This window comes from Fonsecaea monophora, assembly GCF_001642475.1.
Source record: "Fonsecaea monophora strain CBS 269.37 chromosome Unknown Scaff19, whole genome shotgun sequence".
NCBI lineage: Eukaryota > Fungi > Ascomycota > Eurotiomycetes > Chaetothyriales > Herpotrichiellaceae > Fonsecaea > Fonsecaea monophora.
Window position 1 is genome coordinate 151,405 of NW_019173950.1, and position 18,280 is coordinate 169,684.

Below are 18,280 nucleotides of genomic sequence, written 5' to 3' on the forward strand. Positions count from 1 at the left end.
ATGATGCTTGGTTGGACTCAGCACTGTCCGGATTGTCTTATCAAGAGCTGGTCTTCACTGTAATAAGCCAAGGACAAGCAGGATGAGTTGAGGCAATGATGGATGATGGAATTCAACCCACTAAAGTTCGTTCTCAGTACGAGCATTGCGAGATTCGTCCTCTCTCCATAGCAGAAATTCTACTCTCCTCTACTGATCAAGCTCCATGCAGGCATTATATACACGTTAAAAGCAATGGCGCTCTCATCCTCGCCCTCACCCTAGCCGTGGTTGTACTCGTCCTTGGACTCGTGGATATCCCAGTCGGGACCAAGATGCGACCAAGACGCGAAAAGGCTTGGCACGCGTCACCATCAATTTTCCAAGTCATGCAGCGGAATCTTACGGTTTATTCATCTCGCTGTAAAAAACTATTCTTACAATGCTGGTCATCATTCTTTCCCCCTCTTTATTTGCTCTTTTAAATTGATGCCAGTTATTTTGCAGAGGCTTCTCAACTAGGGACCGCTGTATGCATTGACAATTGCCCCGCGAGTAACCAACAACCTCCTGCGCAATGCCCCTTTTTCTTCCCGGTACTGGTACAGGTGTAAGATCAGAATGCCGAGTTTGAGAACAATGATATTCCAACTTTTCCATGCGACTCAAGTTCTCACCTGTTGATACAGTCAAACAGAAACATATTTTTAATCACACATCACAGAAAAGTAGACCAGAAGGGGGAACGGAACGGTCTGCACAACTGTGTCCGTCCGATTTGTCCCTCTCAGAATGACCGTTGCAGGCCGTGGCACATCAAAGTGAACACGACCAAGAGGACCATGGCAGATGATTCTGAGGTCAATGGATTGGATATCCGTTTTTGTCGAGATCACCCACCCAGTCTGGATCATAGAACTCGCTGTTCTTGTCCAGAGTGGCAACGTATCGATTTCCTCGGACCCCTGGTCTTTTGGAGTGAGTGTTTCTCAAATGACTTTTCAGATTGTCTGTCCTCGAGAATGGTCTGTTACATTCGGGGACCCAGCACTTGTATGTTGTGTGCGTAGACTTTTCATGTACAGTCTTCTCATGACGCTTCTTGTGCTCCTGCCTTTTGAATCGCTTTTGTTTTCCAGTGTGTTTGTCGATACATCCGGGATAGCTACAGGCAAATTCATTTTGTGGGATGACCAAGTCGCAATTCATGCCGGTTCCGACTGGTGGCGCTTTGGGCTTTGACGACGAGCCAACCGGACGCTTTCGCTCATAAGGACGCCGGTGAAGCCGGTCATTGTTTGTTCGTTCCCTTTTCACCGCACTGACATTATGTTGCAGTGAACCACATGACATCTCATCCACATCATGCTGTGAAGGCAGTATTTGTGGTGACATGACCGACAAAGGACTACTGCTCAAGATGGCAGAGGGAGGTATGTGCAGCTTTGGAGGCGTTGATGGTTCGACCTTGTAGCTTGGAGAACTAGCCAAGGTCGCGTGAAATGCCACACTTGGCTCTATTGTCTCTGAAGGAGGGTGGATGGCTGGTGAGCTCCATTGAAGCAGATCGTCTTCCATTGCTGTCATCATCGCACCTGACCCAGTGCCCAACGATCCAACAAACATCACTTTCGTCAGCGCTGGATTTGTGTTTCCATGACTCAGGCCTTGTATGTCTGGATGAAACGGCAGACGGCTAGCCTCTGCCAGAAGCAGCTCATGCGTGCCACCCATCAAGGACAAGCCAGAGTACCCAGGAGCCTCCCACAACGATCTATGAGCGTCGTGCTCATCATCTTGCGCAAAAGCGAAGATATGGTTGTTGCCACGAAGGTAAGCCGTGGGTTTGACATATTGTTTTGTCATCAAGTGCTGCCCGGACTCGACCATCATCGGGGTTATAGGGCTTGCGGTTGCTGCTGACGGAGTCCAGAAAGCTTCGGGTGAGGCCGAGTAAGTGGATGATGCGAGCGATGGTCGACGTAAGCCGCCAGAATCTGTACTGGCTGCATCGGAAGAAAAGAGACTGGACGAAAGCGGAGGACATTCTCCCACGAATTCTGGCGAGGACTTTCTAACAAATTCTGGATGATCCGGCCGAGGCAACATTTCGAAAGGGCTTTCTTCAGCCTTCAGATGTGATTGATATACTGGACGGAGAGTCAGCATGCTGTCCACACTACCATGTCAGGATCCTAAGGCCTCACGAACCGATTCCTTCTCGACAATAACGGGACATTTTCTGCATTTTGACTATGGGATGTTGCCAACACTCGACGCAATAGAAGGGTTGTTGAGGGAGGATGTGGAAAAGATGAGGGAGCGTGGGAATAAAAGGTATGTTACGTCGCGCTTGACCTCGATACACGGAGCGCGAATGTCTTGAACAGAATGCAAGGCGAAAATATGTGCTTTCCACCGAATGGATCGCGAAGTGTGGCCTCCCGTCTCCACCCTACATTGATTGACGAGCTTTGGCCACTATGGCTATGAAAGTCTCAGTTAGTCGAAGCCAGATCTGTCGACTCCGAATTCCTGAAAGAGGGATCATCGAGACACAACAGACCCCGACTTGGAAGGCCTCTACAGTATCGGGCTTCAAGACTCGATAGAACGGCAAGGGGCCCTTGTTCGATGGGTCCCGACGAAGTTACAGCACAGGTCAATTGATAGCTGACACCCACTCAGGATCGGCACAGGGGCTTAGGATCGGCTTTGCCAGATTCTTGCCCTTGACTGAGGCCCAAACCACCTCCAGAAAGCCTGGCTACTTTCGTACGCGCAACGGGCGCCAAAAGCGGGAAGTCTAGAAACGAAGGTTTTTCACGTGCGAAAGGGCTTGACCGGCTCCAGACTACAGATCTCGGTCAAGAGCACACATGATAGAAGAGATCTCCCATTCGTGCACCTCGGTTCCCCGGAAAATCAAGACTCTGCAGGCACACCAGAAGCATCCTCAGCCTTGCATCATGCTTGACTCCAAGATAACCGAATAATTCACGATAATGCAACCCTGCATTTTTATCGATTGTACTATCAGTTAAAGTGCTTGCATCCTAGCCAGTACCTTGCAGGGTGTCAATTTTGTCAAGATGGAATGACAGATGCAGCCACCGAGAGAAAATGGAGGTGGTTGAGAGCTATGCATGGACATCCTTGTCTCACACGACAGATGCACACTAAAGTGGGGTGTGCCGCTGTCAAATCCAACCCCCTTGACGAGCAACGAAGTATTGAAGGGGATGCCACCAGCGCAAGAAAGGTTCCTTTTCTCTTCCCTGAGGACTGGTCCCCACGCTTAGCTGAACGATGGAAGAGAATCCATTCAAGTTTGTGTTCTGTTACTTCGATTCCAAGAGGATTTGAGGACGAGTCGAAGAGGGCTTTCTGCTTCTTTCAGCTCTGACCAACCACAACACCATCCCGGGGTTGTGTAAGGGGGTGATGGCGTTTCAGGTTGGCGGCATGCTCAATTCCTGCCGGGCTTGGTCCAGCAGGTATGTGCTCGACTGCCACGAAAGCAAACCAAGTCAAGAGGCGACTGTGGCATGAATGCCAAGCGCAGGCAATGTAGGCGCATTGACCATATTGCAGGAAGTCAGCGAACCACAGCCAATGCTCATCAAAGACTCAGTGTCTCCACCTCCAGCTTCCAGGTTGGTATGTGGTGCCGTTTCTCTGTTATTGGACCGCGAATCTGAGACCCAGAGTTGACAGCTACTAGAGGGGCAGCGTGTCGTGCATACTTACATCACATGTCCTGGGGGTGCTCCCTAGACTGTCTCTCGGTGTTTACCGAACGCTGGTCGCAGGAGCTGTTCTCACCCACAGTTGAAGGATGTATTCGGTCTTTCTGGGTCGTGGCCTGTGCCTTGCATTCCCATCTGCAGATCTCGAATTGCCAGGAGAGCCCTATGCGAACTACCTGCGAACCATCCAGCCCAATATGCAGCTTTGAGAGGCTGGGATTCGAACATGCAGCCTCCACCCACACCTGACAGCGAGGGTACTTGAGGAGCAGCACTTATGGCCTCGATAAGCATGCTCCACAATGATTCGAGACCATTCAATCTGTGTAGATTGTGGTGTGCTGCTAAGCTTTACAGCTCCAGCACGATCCGGCCAGGTACATCTCCCTTTTCCAATAGCTGATACACGTCTGGCAGGTCCCGAAAAGGTCGCACTTTCACATGCGGTTTGACCTTTCCACTACGGACCAAATCCACTGCCTCAAGCGTTTCTTTCAAGGACCCCACGAGATTGCCCTGGATCTTGAGACCTCGGATGACAATGGTAGCCACCGGCGTGTCCAGATGCACGTCGCCAGGAGGTATACCCACAATGCATAAAGATCCACCAATCCGAACCAGGTCAGCAAGCCTTCGGAAGGCTAATGGGTGGCCACTTGTGACCACAACGGCATGCGAACCCCCTCCAGTAATGTTGGTGATCTCCTCTGTGAGGTCCTTACACTTTGAGAAGTCGACATATTGTGCCCCAAACGACTCCACAAATCGCTGCTTGTCAGGACCTGCATCGACTCCAAGTACCTTTGCACCTAGAGCCAGGCCATATTGTACTGTTTGTCAATGTCAGCAGACACTCGATGGATGCGAGGTGCAAGTGCAAGTCGAACCTGCAAAGTGGCCCAACCCGCCACCCGCTCCGATGACAGTGAGCCATTCTCCTTGTTTTACATTTGCATTTTTCACGGCCTGGTACAATTAGCATTTTTGTACACTGAGGAGAATGGGATAGACCTCACTTTGTAGGCAGTTACGCCGGCACAAAGAACTGGTCCAATGACCTTTGGATCCAGGTCTTGGGGCAACTCGGTCAAATACTTTGTGTCGAGCACACAGTATTGCTGGAAACTGCCGTCTTCGTGGTGCAGATGGTTCGTTGCATGAGGGCAGTGCTGGTCTCGGCCAGAGGTGCAATACTCACACTCATGACAAACACGAGACGCAAAGCGAATGCCCACCAATGTTCCTAGCTGGAGCCTGTCGTTTGGAGACAAGTTGGGACCAAAAGCAACAACACGCCCGACTCCTTCATGTCCACCCACATGAGGCAATTTTATGTTTGTAATAGGCCGTCCGTCAGCCCCCGTAGCAGTCCCAGCCTTGGTATGGAGATCTATGCCAATCACAATAAGTCTTCAAGTCGTCAAAGCCGAATGAAAGGCTGTATTTGACCAACCACTTTGGCAGACACCAGTATACAAGACCTTGACTAGGATCTCATCGTTATTGGGAAGGGTTACTGGATAATTGTCATTGAACTCGACTGGCCCGCCTTGCTCACGGACTATTGCAGCTGTCTGCGTCTTCGGGATGCTGTTTACGGCCATTGGGCAAATACAAAGAACTGGTACGTTTTCGTAATGGATGCCACTGCTCTTGTCGGGGCAGGTGGCCTTTTATTCAACAGAGAGGCTCTTTACACTGCACTAACAATAAAGGAACGCTGAACGGGCCATGAAGTCAGCGAGCAATGATGGTGACAAGTTACACAGACACATGGGGGTTGTGGCGTCACAAACAAGCAGAAGGTCACATCCACTGTCTTCCACGACTCTGGCCATCAAAACAGACGGGCTGGTCAGTCGTGGGATGTTGGCCCTCACCCTGATTTCTTATTTGCTTGTCAAGCTTGTTCCGTCCAATCTGGTGGCCCTGCATCATAGACCCCGCATTATGACTGTAACCGCATCTGGGGCTTGGAAGGGGTTTCGTGATAGGTGTCATCGATTGGGTCGACCGAACTCAGGGGTTCAACTATTACAAGATTCATGTCAAAGAGGCTGGCTATTGCATTGCAAGAGCCTGGGACAAGATCAGGGTTGTTCATTACGGGTGTCGACCGAAGGGAAAAATCCTAGAACCAGAAAGCTGTCAATAAAAGCGGAACATGAAGATGGCTTGAAACAGGTTCTTGCTGGACACTATTGGTCTTGAACCCAAAGTCCAGGTGGCAGGTGCCAAGGGGTTTTTATCGGCGACTGGATGGCCCGCTATCACACCCAACAAAGAATGAACATGTGCAAGGAGAATGCAGGCAGATGAATCGAGAACTGCAAGCACTATAAAGTTCCTCAATTGGGCGTGGGGTTGAGTGGTTGTGCCCCATGCCCCTGGGGTGATCACTCGGCAACGGTGCAACCCTCCCCACGACCCAAACTTGAGGTGTACGTGGTACATAGATAGATCCGGTGGATAGATCTGCACACTTGGTGGCTCAAGGAAGGCGGGAATACATCAATGCTGAACGGTGTTGCATTGGTGGCGTCAAAAAAGGAGTCGTGGCTTCGTGGCCTTCGATGGCTGGGTGGCTGGAGACCCCAGATCACCCAGATCACGTGTTGTACCTAACACTTGTCTGTGACGTCAAAGCAATCCAACTCAACGCGCTTTCAGAAACTTGCGCCTCTCTCGTGCCTCGATGAGCAACCGTAGGACTCCATCCTCCAAACTTCAGACAGACAACAACTTGGCTTCATGCTACTATCTCAGGGCATACAGTTGAGTCGGTGACGCGACCTTGACAGCGCGCGCGTGTGGAACTCCCGACCTCAGTCGGCATCTGCCCTCAATGGTGTCCTCGCCCTATAACCCGGCCTGCTACCTGCCTCAATCATGGGCCTCCTACCTCCCACAAGCCATCTCTTGCCCTCCACCACCGTCATTCGCCCAGACCCTCTATAGCTATGCCATCTCCCCGTTCTCGTCGACATACACCACCTTACGCACCATATGGGACGCGCTCATTGGGTTGCCGATGCTCTCTTTCCTTCTCATCCCAACCATGTCCTCGTACTCAACCTCCCTCAATCTCTTGTTCTTCTACTTGACCTGGTCAACGCTGGTCCTTTCGCACCCTCCACTTCGGGTTGAGATTGTCGCGACCCTCGCTGTACGGATCCTATTCTATCTCGTTCCTTCACTGCTCTTCTTAGGCTTCGATGTGCTCGCTCCTTCTGTGGCCGAAAATTTCAAAGCACTGGGCGATTCTGCATTGCCATTCAAGAACGCTGGTCGGAAAAAGACACTGCTGCTGTCGCGCATAGTGGGCTGGTCAATATTCAACCTCTTCCTGGGCGTTGTGGCCCAAGCTCTGCTGGAACTCCTTTTCACGCGCGTCCTCTTATGGCCTTCTGCATTGCGTGTGACAACGGCGCTGCCCCTGCCATGGGATATACTCAAGGATCTCGTGCAGGCATATCTCTGCCGCGAGATGATCGGGTACCTGTTGCACAGAAACTTCCTGCACGACTGGCGGCATAGTGTTCCCTTGAGCCGGGCGCACGGAGAATGGTATCACGCCCTCGCTGATATATCCGCGCCTTTTCCACTCAGTGCCACTTACGACCACCCAATTGCCTACCTCATCCGCTCATTCTTGCCAACTTATATTCCGGCGATACTCTGCCGGTTTCACCTTCTGACCTATGTCTTCTACCTTACACTCATTTCGCTGGAAGAGACATTCGCATACAGTGGGTACTCCACGATGCCCACCAATATCATTCTGGGAGGAATAGCACGGCGGACCGACGATCACTTAATATGTAACGGGGAGGGGAACTTCAGTCCCTGGGGACTGTGTGATTGGTTCATGGAAACTTCCATCGGCGACGACATTATTGACGACATGGTCGCAGAAGCAGACATGCACGACGTGCCGGAAAGGTTGGACAGGTTGAAGCAGAGGGCGAAGAAGAAGGTCAACGGGAAGATCAAAGAAGCGAAGGGAGTTACGCGGAGAAGGACAAGGAACCGCAGAAGCGAGGAGTGACGCTGGAGTCGGTGGCCGTTTGCAGAGAACAATATACTTGATGGCTGTCAGCATTGGACATAAAGGAATTTGTGGAAGATAGGTTTGGATCAATCCATTACTTTGGAGGTGATGCTTGACACATTTTGTCTGTATTTGATCTCTTGGGGCGCGATAATGAGATGACATTATCTATCGGCCATGATTTGCTCAAAGTTCCGTCTCTGTGTTTATGCGAGATTCTTCTTCTCCCCTTTTTCTGGTTCCGGCATCGCAAGATCATGGCTCAGACCGCTCCTCATCATCATCCTCCTCCTCCTCCCCCCCGCCTCCGCCGCCATTCCCACATGTCACAGCACAGCACAGCACAGCTCAGCTTGGTGTTGTTCCCATGCTTTTTTTGTTCGTTTTCTCAAGGTTTCCTTTGTGGTAGGGGTGATGAGGGAGGGAGGAGGAGGTGGTGGTGGTTGTGGCGCTGCAAGCATACACACATGATTTTAAAAAAAAAGACGCCCCCCTCCGAATCTCGGTTTTTCTATCTTGGTTCCCCGTCAACCCTTGCGCAACATCAATTGCCTCTGCCCCTGTTTGGATCTTCTGCTGCAGCCACGACGAGCAAAGAAGCAAGCACCCCCTCTGCTCTGCGTCTGCAACACACTTGTCCCCCGCCGCTCCCTGACAACACATCCACCACTTTCCGGCTCCTGCTCTCAAAAAGTCGGGTGACTTTTCGGGGCGTGGCTCCGGGCTCAGAAGGCCATTTCGTGGGGCTTCTGGCCGTGTCTCAGGCTGAAGCTGGACTTGAGGTAGCTCGCGAGGAACTCTTCGTTCTTGATGGCGGACAGTATGGGCTTGTCAACGGCCTTCTGGTCGGCAGCACGTTGGGATGCCGGAGCCTTCTTCTGTAGTGCGCGAACACGGGTGTTAGTCTCCGAGAGTCGTAGTGAAAACTTGAGATACAAGTAACGGGGTGGTGGGGGTTTTTCCTTACCTCAGGCTTCTCGCCCTGCTTCAAGAAAGCCTCCTCGCCCTTCTGCTTCCGGCTCTTCTTTTCCCGCGCGAAGTACTCTGGGCTGGCAATCTTATCCAGCGTTGACTGATCCAGTCCGCTGATGTCGACCTTTGTGGATGTGGCAATGACATATCTGGAGTTCACTCGTCGGAGAGGCACGCCATTGATCTTGAAAGGGCCGGTGACCAGGAGTGCGCCTTCCTTGAGGTTCTTGAGGAGAATGACTCGCTTGCCGCGGAATCGACCGGCGAGGAGGATCAGGACAGCGCCAGGTTGTAGCGATGCTCGAGGTTTGGCTGGGTGAAGCGTCTTGCGGGCCTATTCATTTATTGCTTCAGTCAGCACACAATCGAGGTTCGATCGAAACAAGATACGCAAGCACACAAAGCCTCCCGACGTGCGGAAGTCGCTCGGCCCTTGGAGTTGAACTCGAGGTGAAAGACGGGGATGCTCTAGGAAGGGCATCCAATTTTTTTTTGAGAATTGACTCACCTTCTTGCGTTGAGGCTCGTCGTAGGCGGGATACCACTTTCTGGCCTTCTGGGAGGGATGGGGCACAGACCGCTCGCCGGAGCCGAACTTCTTGACGACGGCTTGGTTGGCCTCCGTAGAAGACATTTTGACCTTCAACCTTGACCACGCGGGCTGGAGATTCGTGAATGAGTTTCGTGGTGTTGTTCGCCGGATTGTGTGGTGGGAGAGTCGATATCAAGCGCAGAATCGGGAAAGTGTGCGGTTTCATTTCTTGGCGTGGGCCAACGCCCCCGATCTTGGGTGCAATGGAAATTCGCAATTGGGGTTGTGGACAATCACGTGGTTGGCTAACTTTCCTCAAAGCGTTGGTACAGGTGCCAAGATCGACATTGCGTTCTAAGAAGCGCATGCTGCGCCCTACCAGTTCATTCGGCTCGGCCCTGTACTATGACCAGGTACGCCAGGCTTCAAATGCTGTCGTCTGCTACTCAAATTGCCCTTCTCAGTGCAAGCACCTCCCAAACTTCAGGATCGTCGCGCGTAAAAGCATTCTGCATTTACTTCCAGGTCTCAAAAGGTCAATTTTACCTCTAATATCACGTTTCTTTCTCAGATTGGGCCTTTCTGCATTCGTTTGCCTTGCATCATCTCCATATCATGTCGATTTCACCCATCCTGACCTTCAAGGCGGGGCTCTGTGAGCTTGATGTAAGTGTTGAAGCCCCCTATTTTTGCTGTTTATTTTCATCTGCTAACAGCTATATTCTCAGACGAGTACCTCGCCCCCACGAGCAAAACCTCTACCAACTCCAGGATACCTCTACCTCTACGCAGATGAACTCCTCCACCTATGCTGGCGACCGAGGACTGCTCCTTTGGACCAGCCGCAACTCGACTTATTGATGGTGCCAATGGACGGATCGTTCACCCCGTACCAGCCTACCAGCGCGGAAAACCCTTCCAACCCGAAGACGCCCACGAACGGAAGAATCTACGTCCTCAAATTTACCTCCAGCTCTCAGAGACACCTCTTCTGGCTACAATCGCGCAGTCAGCATCCGCAAGGTGACCCGTCATGGTTCTCCGCTCGAGATCTGAAGCTAGGCCAGATCGTGAACAATCTCCTTCAAGGCGAAGATGTCGATGTCCAAGAACAAATGGCTAGTTTACCTCCCGATGGAAATTCCCCAGACGACGACGGGGCAGAGCCAATGGAGGATGTGGAGGGAACAGATCATAACCCCAACCGCCGCCCTTCACAAGGTCCTGGAGCTGGTCCAGATGCCACTGGCGGGGATTTTCGAGAAGAAGGAGAAGAGTCACGCGAGGGCGGGGCGGATGGCGGACGAGCGTAGGTACTTGCACCCCACGTCGTGCGTTTTTCCTCCCGTACCCAAGTTACTTTTCTGACTATCCACGTCAGGGCGGCCGCTGAGGGTCTGGATGCCAGTGCTCTGGTTCGGAACTTTCTTCAATCCATGGAACAACGTCCTCAGCGCCAGCCGCCGCAGGAGAAGCTGTTCACATCGCTAGGTGACCTGCTGACGCCGTCATCAACTTTGCCATTAATTGAATCAGCCGATGACAAGTTGTTGGACCGCTTGTTTGAATGTCTCCCGGCTCACCTGTCAGAGATGGTGCGGGCTTCGGTCGACACGTCATCCTTACAAGACCCAAACTCGACGCCGGAGCAACGGGACGCGGTAAAAAGGCAATTGACCGATTGCAAAAAGGCTTTGTTGCGCAGAGTGTTGCACACGCCGCAGTTTACGCAAAGTTTGTCCAGTCTGACGATTGCACTGAGAGAAGGTGGTCTTCCAATAGTCAGTGAGACCTTCAAGATCCCGGTTCGTAATGGCGGATATCTCAGACACGGCGGAGTACCTATGGGTGGAGGCGAGGCTGTGGAGGCGTTCATAGCAGGAGTGAAAAAGGACGTCGAAGACAAGCTGGCAAAAGGAGACGAGGATGGGGCAGGCGACCGGATGGATCGAGACTGAAGGTCGACACATCTATCTTACAACGAAGCCAGAAACTACCTCTATGTGAGTAGCTCGTGTGGTTCTCAGGCGTTGTTGTCAGATTCGATCCATCAGAGTGTTTCGCCTTTTTGCAGAACCAATCGGTTCAAGTTCAAAGCTCTCCATAAATTAGTTCCAAGATTCCCCAATACACAACCAAGTCGACACTGCTACACAACTTCTCTGATCAATAGATTCTGGGGAAGCATGGCTTGCAAAGAGATGAGCAAAGAAACTTCAGCTGATTTTCATGTCCCAGTCTCGTGTCCCTTCACAATCGATGAAATTGAGATCAATGGGCTGACGAATTCAACGACGTACCTAATCCGAGAGCATGATCGGTACGGCGAATTCCCGCACATCTACGCGAAGATATGCGGTACTCCATCATCTGGCACACCAAACATTAATCCCAATCTAAGGCACAGAAAGGTATGTCGGGCACCTAGCGTTGAGGTTCAAAATGAGTTGGAAGGATATAAAGTCATTGTCCTGAGCGACACTGGCTGCGGGACAGAGGTGCCCAATTCAAGTCCTCAGCCACCACCTCCAACGCAGGTCAATGACGAGCAGCGCCAGTGCAAGATACGCACTGAACCTGCGGTATGGAATATCCGAACATTCCTTGAGTACACGATAAACCCTGGTGGAAGGATACCTTACCTCGTCATGACCACCCATTGCCACTATGACCATATCATGGGCATTGGGAGATTGCCTCCTACTTCGACTGCGACAGACTACCAGGATAGCAAAGACCATGTATCGGACGTTTGCCTTCCTGACGGATCAGCCCGCCCTCGAACGACGGTTTTGTCCTCCTCTTACGGCAAATCGTTCATCACACCCTACTCCAACCTCCAGGACCACAGCCTTTGCGATAAACTCGGTCTCCAGGCGCCGAGGTACGATGTTGGAATCTGGGCCGCGGACCTATCCCACGTTATCTTTACGCATCCGACTATCTCGTCCTCATCTCCTGCGAAGTTCTCTCCACGACCCCAGCCCTTCAGCATTACAACACCCTTGACGATCCTCCATACCCCGGGGCACACTCCGGACTCCCTATCATGGTACGACTCGGACCTCCGGCTCTTATGTGTCGGAGACAGCTTCTACGTCAAGGAGACTGCAGTCACTCAGGATGCAAAGTGGGGTCCAGAACCGCCGATGCCGGTCATTTTCGATCTGGAGAGTGATTTGGGAGAGTGGTGGTGGAGCCTGAAGAAGGTCTTGGGCTTTGTCCGAGTGAGGAATGCGGAAACCGAGAAAAGGGAGGTTCGTGAGAATGAGGGCTTGCAGGCAGAAGCGAAAGATTATGACGAAGTCGACACCGATGCGGACGATGACGAGGAATTCGTATACATCGATGCCGATGAGCTGGCGCCTACTTGGAAGAAAGGTGTGGAAGTGGCGGCCAAAGAAAGAGCACGACCCACCCTGCCATCTCATTCCATGGAGGAGTCGAAAGAGCATGCCAATGCGAAGACAGTGCCAAAGAGAGTCGTCACAGGAAAACAAGAGACACGGACGAAACAAACGGGTTTCGACATCCCTTCACCCAGCAAACGCGGCGTCATTGCATTACCGATTCTTTCCGCACCAGAGGGCCGCCACCCAGCAGATACAGACCAGGCTGACGACGTGTGGATGATGGTCGTCGACCCAGTCGCTCGACCACGTCCTCAGCGCCAACTCGACCACCCACTCCGGTCTGGTCTGAACCCAGTAATAACCTCGCATCGCGTGCAACCGGGTCTTCCTGTCCCCTGTCTCAAAAGGGAGGGAATTCGTCCTCCTCCTCATGACCTGTCGATCCCCCAGGTGCAGACCCAACCCCAAGGCTTCGCGACAAGGCGTCCCAGAGTCCGCCTCTGTGCTGCGCACACTACGCTCTCCGTCGATGCAGAGCGAGCCATCCTCTCGATACAGCGCTTCATGACGAGGATCCTCGAGAACGACGTGCCCTGCAGACGAGCCGAGGACGGCCCCAGAGGTGAGGAGCGCTGGATATGGGACGACGCACTCTCTTCTTCCCCTATCTGGAGCGCCACGCAGACAGACACGGATGTCACGGCGATCAAGGAAGGGCGCGATACCAGTGTCCACGCAGAACGCGCGGGGCCTGAGCAGGGCCATCGCCGCGGGACTAGCATTGTTATGAGTGCGACGCCTGCTAGATCCAAGTCGAAGCACAGCTACAGCTACAGTGTCGTCGCGCCGCTGAGTGTGATCAACGAAGGCCGGAGAAACATTCTCGGCCGTCACCGTCACCGTCACCCCGCTGGGGTGGTCTAGATAGCATTCTTTTTGATGTGACGTCGCACGACGCACGATGCACTTGGGGTAATTAGAGGAGATACATACCTATGTAGGCACGTACTCGATGTGGGAGAAGACGATCGAGAAGGAAAATAGATTGAGTACCGAGGTATGTAGTGAAGTCGGGGTTTCTCCCATGCGTATCATGTTGCCTTCGATATTGTTGGGGGAGTATATGAGTTATCTGTTCCAATTTACAACTATAGTTACAGTTACAGGTACAGTCCATTGGCCGACCAGTCAGTCGACCTGCACGGCTTGCTTTGAAACGCGGAGAGAGAGAGTGTGTGAGTGTGGGAGATCATTACTCTGTACCTCACAGTCTCGAAATCTGTGCTATTGTGTAGGCAATACCCATGCTTGGTACATGTCTCACAAACAACCAGTAATAATCTCATTATTGGTTTGCTTGCAAGAGAGTGGCTTTACCATCCCCGGGCCATGACAATACGGAGGACAGGAAGGATAGCGGGGACAGACAAGAAATAATAATGGAGGAAATGAGTTTGCTATGTTCAATCGCTCTCGTCGTCGCTTCCAATCTCGACGTTTCCGTCGGGGAGGAGGCGGCCGTTGGCAGGTCTCGAGTCGTCAATCTCAATATCATCGTCGTCATCGCCATCGCCGTGCTGGGCGCCGGTCTCATCGTCGTCCTCATCGTCCTGTTCCTCGTCCTCGTCTTCGTCGTCTTGGTCATCATCCTCATCCTCATCGTCCCCTTCCTCATCTTCCTCGTGCTCGTCGTCGTCTGCTTCCTCGACATCTTCGTCTCCGGCTTGGTTCCCGTGCCCTCCATCCTCTCGGGTGATTGAATCAGGTTTCCCTTTTCCCTTCCCATTCCGCACAACCACCGAAATGGACTGACTGTCGCGACTTTTCCTCTTCGCCTTCGCTTTCTCGGCGGCAGCTGGTGCCACTTCGTCGCTGACTGTCCCGTTGAGTTGCTGCTCCAGCATCCTCTCCTCTTCATCTTCCTCTTCGGCGCTCGTCCGCCGAATCTTCTTGTTGCTCGGCTCTCCTCTGTCTTCGGCGTCCCCATCTCCGTCTGCTGCTCCGCCACCAGACTCCCGGGCTTTGACTTTCTCTCTGTAGCCCCTCCTTTTCTTGCCAATGATCTCCTCGTAGACCTCCACCTGCCGTTCCAGTCTTCCGCCAGTCCTGCCATCCTTCCCCACGGCGCCAAGATCCATCACATGCGCAAACTCGATCTCCTTCAACGCTGCCATGACATCCTGCACACCGAGTGTTTTCTTATGCCGTAGCTGCGATTGTTCGTTCGCGTGGTGGGCAAGATAAGAGATGAAGACGGTGGCGGAGCGGGTCAGAGCAAGAAGGGCGTCTTTTTGTAGAGAGGTGTTGGGAGGGAGAACTCCGCGAGACAGACGAGATACGAGAGACCGGGGAAGAAGGAGGTCCTGCATCAGTAAACGGTCAGCCAAACATTGCTTGTAGTTCCCCGTGCACAACCCCAGAGGGGCTATGAGGCTTGCTCTGATCCAGGGCGATCCTCTCGCGCCGCCAGCGCGAAATGCGGGAAGTCAGGAGTGCACCCACATCTATGCTCACGCCATCATCTTGCTTTCCTCCTGATTGCCTTGACGATCTCGGATGCGCATGCTGCGTAGAGGACGAAGCCGTTGCGTGGGTTGCAGTGGACAGTGTGGAGACGTCACCATTTGCCTCCGTCGCAGACACGGTCGATGCACCGCTTTTCCGTGGCGGCATGGCTGGGTAAATAAAGTATGCGTCCGCTTGGACAGAGAGAGAGAGGAGTATGATATATCCCTTAGGACAACACAGCGTACAAGACTGCAGCGGATCGCGCTCCTAAGCCGCGTGAAGGATGTGAGGTGTGTTTGCCGTTTGTGCCCCTGCGGCGTTCAATGCCCGTCCCTCCGCTCGTAGTCGTACGCGGACTATAGTTCACTCTCAATGTCCCCTGGCAACCGACACCCTGACTTGCTGGGTAGTGCGCGTATGTAGATGAAGAAGGGATGTCCGTCCAAGGACAAATCCCGGTCAAAGAGGGAATGCGGTTGTTCGCGATCGCTCTGCTGTGCAGGGGGGGAAAAGTTTCTCTGGAGACGAGGCCGCGCCACTCAATGGCAGTACGGCGAAACAAAAGGGGACGTCGAGGGTCAAAAATCAGGACTGAGCCGTGATTTCTGCCAGAGATCAAAGCAGTAGACAAGTGCAAGGAACGTACAAGTACAACCGGCGGGAGAGGGTGGTGGTGGTTGTGTTCGGTATTCAGACGCGGTCCCAATCGCCCGGACGGACGCGACCGCGAAAAAAAAGCCCGGATCAATTTAATCGAGTGGAATTTCTGACGTACAAAATCTCAGCCCCGTTTCCCCCTCCCCTTCAAGTCCTCAGCCTCGTGCGACGCCCCCAAGAAATCATCGGAATGAGCAGAGAAAACGCTTTCAAATATGGATCTGTTGGCATAGTGTGAAATAGGCCTCTGCATTGAAACTTTTGAAAGTGCATTCATCCAGCCCCAGGGATATCATGGTGACCTGAGTGATCTACGCAAACGCCAATAAAATCATGCTCATGGTGCACATCATCAGACCGACTCATGACTCTATCTGCATAACGTCCTCTCCACCAGAAAATCCCTTGCCATTGTCGGCACCATCGCCCCAAAGGCCCTCTAGTTTGAACTCGGCTGCCCATTCCTTGACAATCTGTTTGCGATCCGCGCCGGTGGGTAGCTCCCTGGTATCGTCCATACCCTGGTCCTCGACCATCTCCTCGTCATCGGCGACCTTCAGCACAGGCGGGTCCACCCACCCTTGTATCCTCCCGTCTCTCCAATCCGTGATGACCGTCATCGCCGCCGAGGTCAGGTTCGGCACGCCTCCTTTACCCAACCTGCCCCGTTTCCTCGCGACCTGGACTAGAAAATCTGTCGTTTCATCGCCTTGCGCGAACGGTCCTAGTGCGACAATGCCGTAATACTTCAAGAGTTTCTCGTATAGCATTTTCGAAGCGGAAAGTCTCTCGAGCAGAAGATTCACTGCCGGAATGGGATCCGAGATTTGACTCGGTGGCAGCGCGTTGAGAAGAATTAGCCGAGCCTCGTGCTCTACTTTTCTGCGCTGTTTATCCTCTCTGCCTTCTCCGTCCACCGTCGAGGGAAACACGATTCCAGGCGAATCAAGGATCTTCAATTTGCTGTCGATCTTCACTTCTCTCAAGCTGGTGGTGACGCCGGCCTCAGAGCCCACGGGGCAGGCAAAGCTCTGAGCGCCCTTGTTCAGACGTGAGGTTAAAGCGTTTATGACCGAGGATTTGCCCACGTTGGGATATCCTATTACCCCAACAGATATAGATCGTTTGAGTTGTTTGGACGCGGCGTAGGATTTAAGGGAACGCAGGAGCGTTTCAGAGGTGGCTTTAAGGGTAAGTTGCTTGTGGTCAAACGTCTGAGCGTTAGATGCCGGAGTCGATGCTCTGAGTGGTATTGTGGGAAAATATCGTCGTAGATGAGTCAACCAGCCTTTCAAAACAGAAGGAGGGATCAGGTCGATCTTGTTTAACACAAGAATCAGTCGTTTCGAGCCGCCCTCGGCGGCCATAACCTGTCGTTCAACCTCTCTGGATCGGGTACCCTCGGGATCTCTGGCGTCCAAGACGTACAGTATGACGTCTGCAGCATCGAGGACTTGCTTGAAGATTTTGTCGAATGCTTTCCGCGACGAGTCCGGGTTTCGGTGGTCTGAGGATATCGTCTCCGAGATCTGAACTGCCTCCGCGGCCGACCCATCGTCTCCAGAAGACCCGATGTCTCCTGCTAGCGCTCCCCCGTCGTACTCGGCAGCTCTCGCTTGCGCTGATGCTACTAGCGCCGCCAAAGGGTTTGCACTGTCATGGGCCTTGTCGCCATCGTCTTCTTCCATATCCTCATCCAGAAGTTCGTCCTCTTCTTCCATCAAATCGTCCTCGTCCTCCTCTTCGGCCTCGGCGTCTGCTCCTGACCGCCCATCCTTTCCGGCCCTCTTCTTCTCTTTGGTCGCCTCTCGTAACCTCTGTCCCTGTTCGGCCTTTTGTCGTTTCTTCTCCTCAAGCTCCTCGAGGAGCTTTTCCTTGAACGGGAACAGGTTGGGAATGCCGGGATCTTTCTTTAAGCGTGACTTCCATTGAGGGTTCTGATAGAGCCAAAATCAGTATATGCAGGATTTAGAAGCAAGAGAGGGAAACAGAAAGCACACACCTTCTTTGCTTCCTTTCTTAGTTTCCTCTGTTTGGCCGCACTGGCTTTTTCAATTTTATGTCGCAGCCGCACGGGCGTGCGTTTTGATTTGGAGACTGATGATGTATCAGTTGGATGGGTTGCTGAAGACAGGACCACTATACTTACATGGCTTGACCATTGCTATAAACAATGACAAAACCTTTTGTGACGAGGCGACTGGGGGATCTTGTGGCTAGGATTCCGATGTGGAAAAAAGTTACAGACTGCGGGCCATGCCAAGGAGGGCCCCCGGGGCATCTTCAGCCCGAAAGCGATTTGGTGGGATGGCACGATGGCCATGTTTCCTTCCCCAACTGAGACTCACCGCGTCTTTTTTGGCCGGGACGCTGCCGAATTAGGCAATGGTACCGCCAGGGAGGAAACGCTCGGAGCTCATTCTCACAAGTATATATACATGCACTCAACATGCGGTGGGCAGAGAAATACTCTATAGAT

The 18,280-nt window shown here is 52.6% G+C and overlaps 8 protein-coding genes across 8 annotated transcripts; 3 read left to right on the plus strand and 5 right to left on the minus strand.

Moving 5' to 3' along the window:
- Window positions 1–840: 840 nt before the first annotated feature.
- On the minus strand, window positions 841–2,088 carry AYO21_03729 (hypothetical protein; the record flags this gene model as incomplete). The annotated part of the gene is made up of 1 exon (XM_022653703.1): window positions 841–2,088. One exon carries the CDS (start codon window positions 2,086–2,088, stop codon window positions 841–843), a length of 1,248 nt encoding a protein of 415 aa, XP_022513946.1.
- Window positions 2,089–4,079: 1,991 nt separating this feature from the next.
- On the minus strand, window positions 4,080–5,332 carry AYO21_03730 (hypothetical protein; the record flags this gene model as incomplete). The annotated part of the gene is made up of 4 exons (XM_022653704.1): window positions 4,080–4,558; window positions 4,616–4,694; window positions 4,745–5,118; window positions 5,182–5,332. 4 exons carry the CDS (start codon window positions 5,330–5,332, stop codon window positions 4,080–4,082), a joined length of 1,083 nt encoding a protein of 360 aa, XP_022513947.1.
- Window positions 5,333–6,573: 1,241 nt separating this feature from the next.
- Window positions 6,574–7,776, plus strand: AYO21_03731 (hypothetical protein; the record flags this gene model as incomplete). Its single annotated transcript, XM_022653705.1, has 1 exon — window positions 6,574–7,776. The coding sequence occupies one exon, from the start codon at window positions 6,574–6,576 to the stop codon at window positions 7,774–7,776; it is 1,203 nt and encodes a 400-aa protein (XP_022513948.1).
- A 728-nt stretch (window positions 7,777–8,504) lies between these two features.
- Window positions 8,505–9,385, minus strand: AYO21_03732 (hypothetical protein; the record flags this gene model as incomplete). The annotated part of the gene is made up of 3 exons (XM_022653706.1): window positions 8,505–8,684; window positions 8,747–9,085; window positions 9,260–9,385. 3 exons carry the CDS (start codon window positions 9,383–9,385, stop codon window positions 8,505–8,507), a joined length of 645 nt encoding a protein of 214 aa, XP_022513949.1.
- A 513-nt stretch (window positions 9,386–9,898) lies between these two features.
- Window positions 9,899–11,241, plus strand: AYO21_03733 (hypothetical protein; the record flags this gene model as incomplete). Its single annotated transcript, XM_022653707.1, has 3 exons — window positions 9,899–9,949; window positions 10,000–10,592; window positions 10,665–11,241. The coding sequence occupies 3 exons, from the start codon at window positions 9,899–9,901 to the stop codon at window positions 11,239–11,241; spliced, it is 1,221 nt and encodes a 406-aa protein (XP_022513950.1).
- Window positions 11,242–11,469: 228 nt separating this feature from the next.
- AYO21_03734 (hypothetical protein) lies at window positions 11,470–13,560 on the plus strand (the record flags this gene model as incomplete). Its single annotated transcript, XM_022653708.1, has 1 exon — window positions 11,470–13,560. The coding sequence occupies one exon, from the start codon at window positions 11,470–11,472 to the stop codon at window positions 13,558–13,560; it is 2,091 nt and encodes a 696-aa protein (XP_022513951.1).
- Window positions 13,561–14,099: 539 nt separating this feature from the next.
- On the minus strand, window positions 14,100–14,810 carry AYO21_03735 (hypothetical protein; the record flags this gene model as incomplete). The annotated part of the gene is made up of 1 exon (XM_022653709.1): window positions 14,100–14,810. One exon carries the CDS (start codon window positions 14,808–14,810, stop codon window positions 14,100–14,102), a length of 711 nt encoding a protein of 236 aa, XP_022513952.1.
- Window positions 14,811–16,163: 1,353 nt separating this feature from the next.
- AYO21_03736 (hypothetical protein) lies at window positions 16,164–17,963 on the minus strand (the record flags this gene model as incomplete). Its single annotated transcript, XM_022653710.1, has 3 exons — window positions 16,164–17,738; window positions 17,804–17,898; window positions 17,951–17,963. The coding sequence occupies 3 exons, from the start codon at window positions 17,961–17,963 to the stop codon at window positions 16,164–16,166; spliced, it is 1,683 nt and encodes a 560-aa protein (XP_022513953.1).
- Window positions 17,964–18,280: the final 317 nt, after the last annotated feature.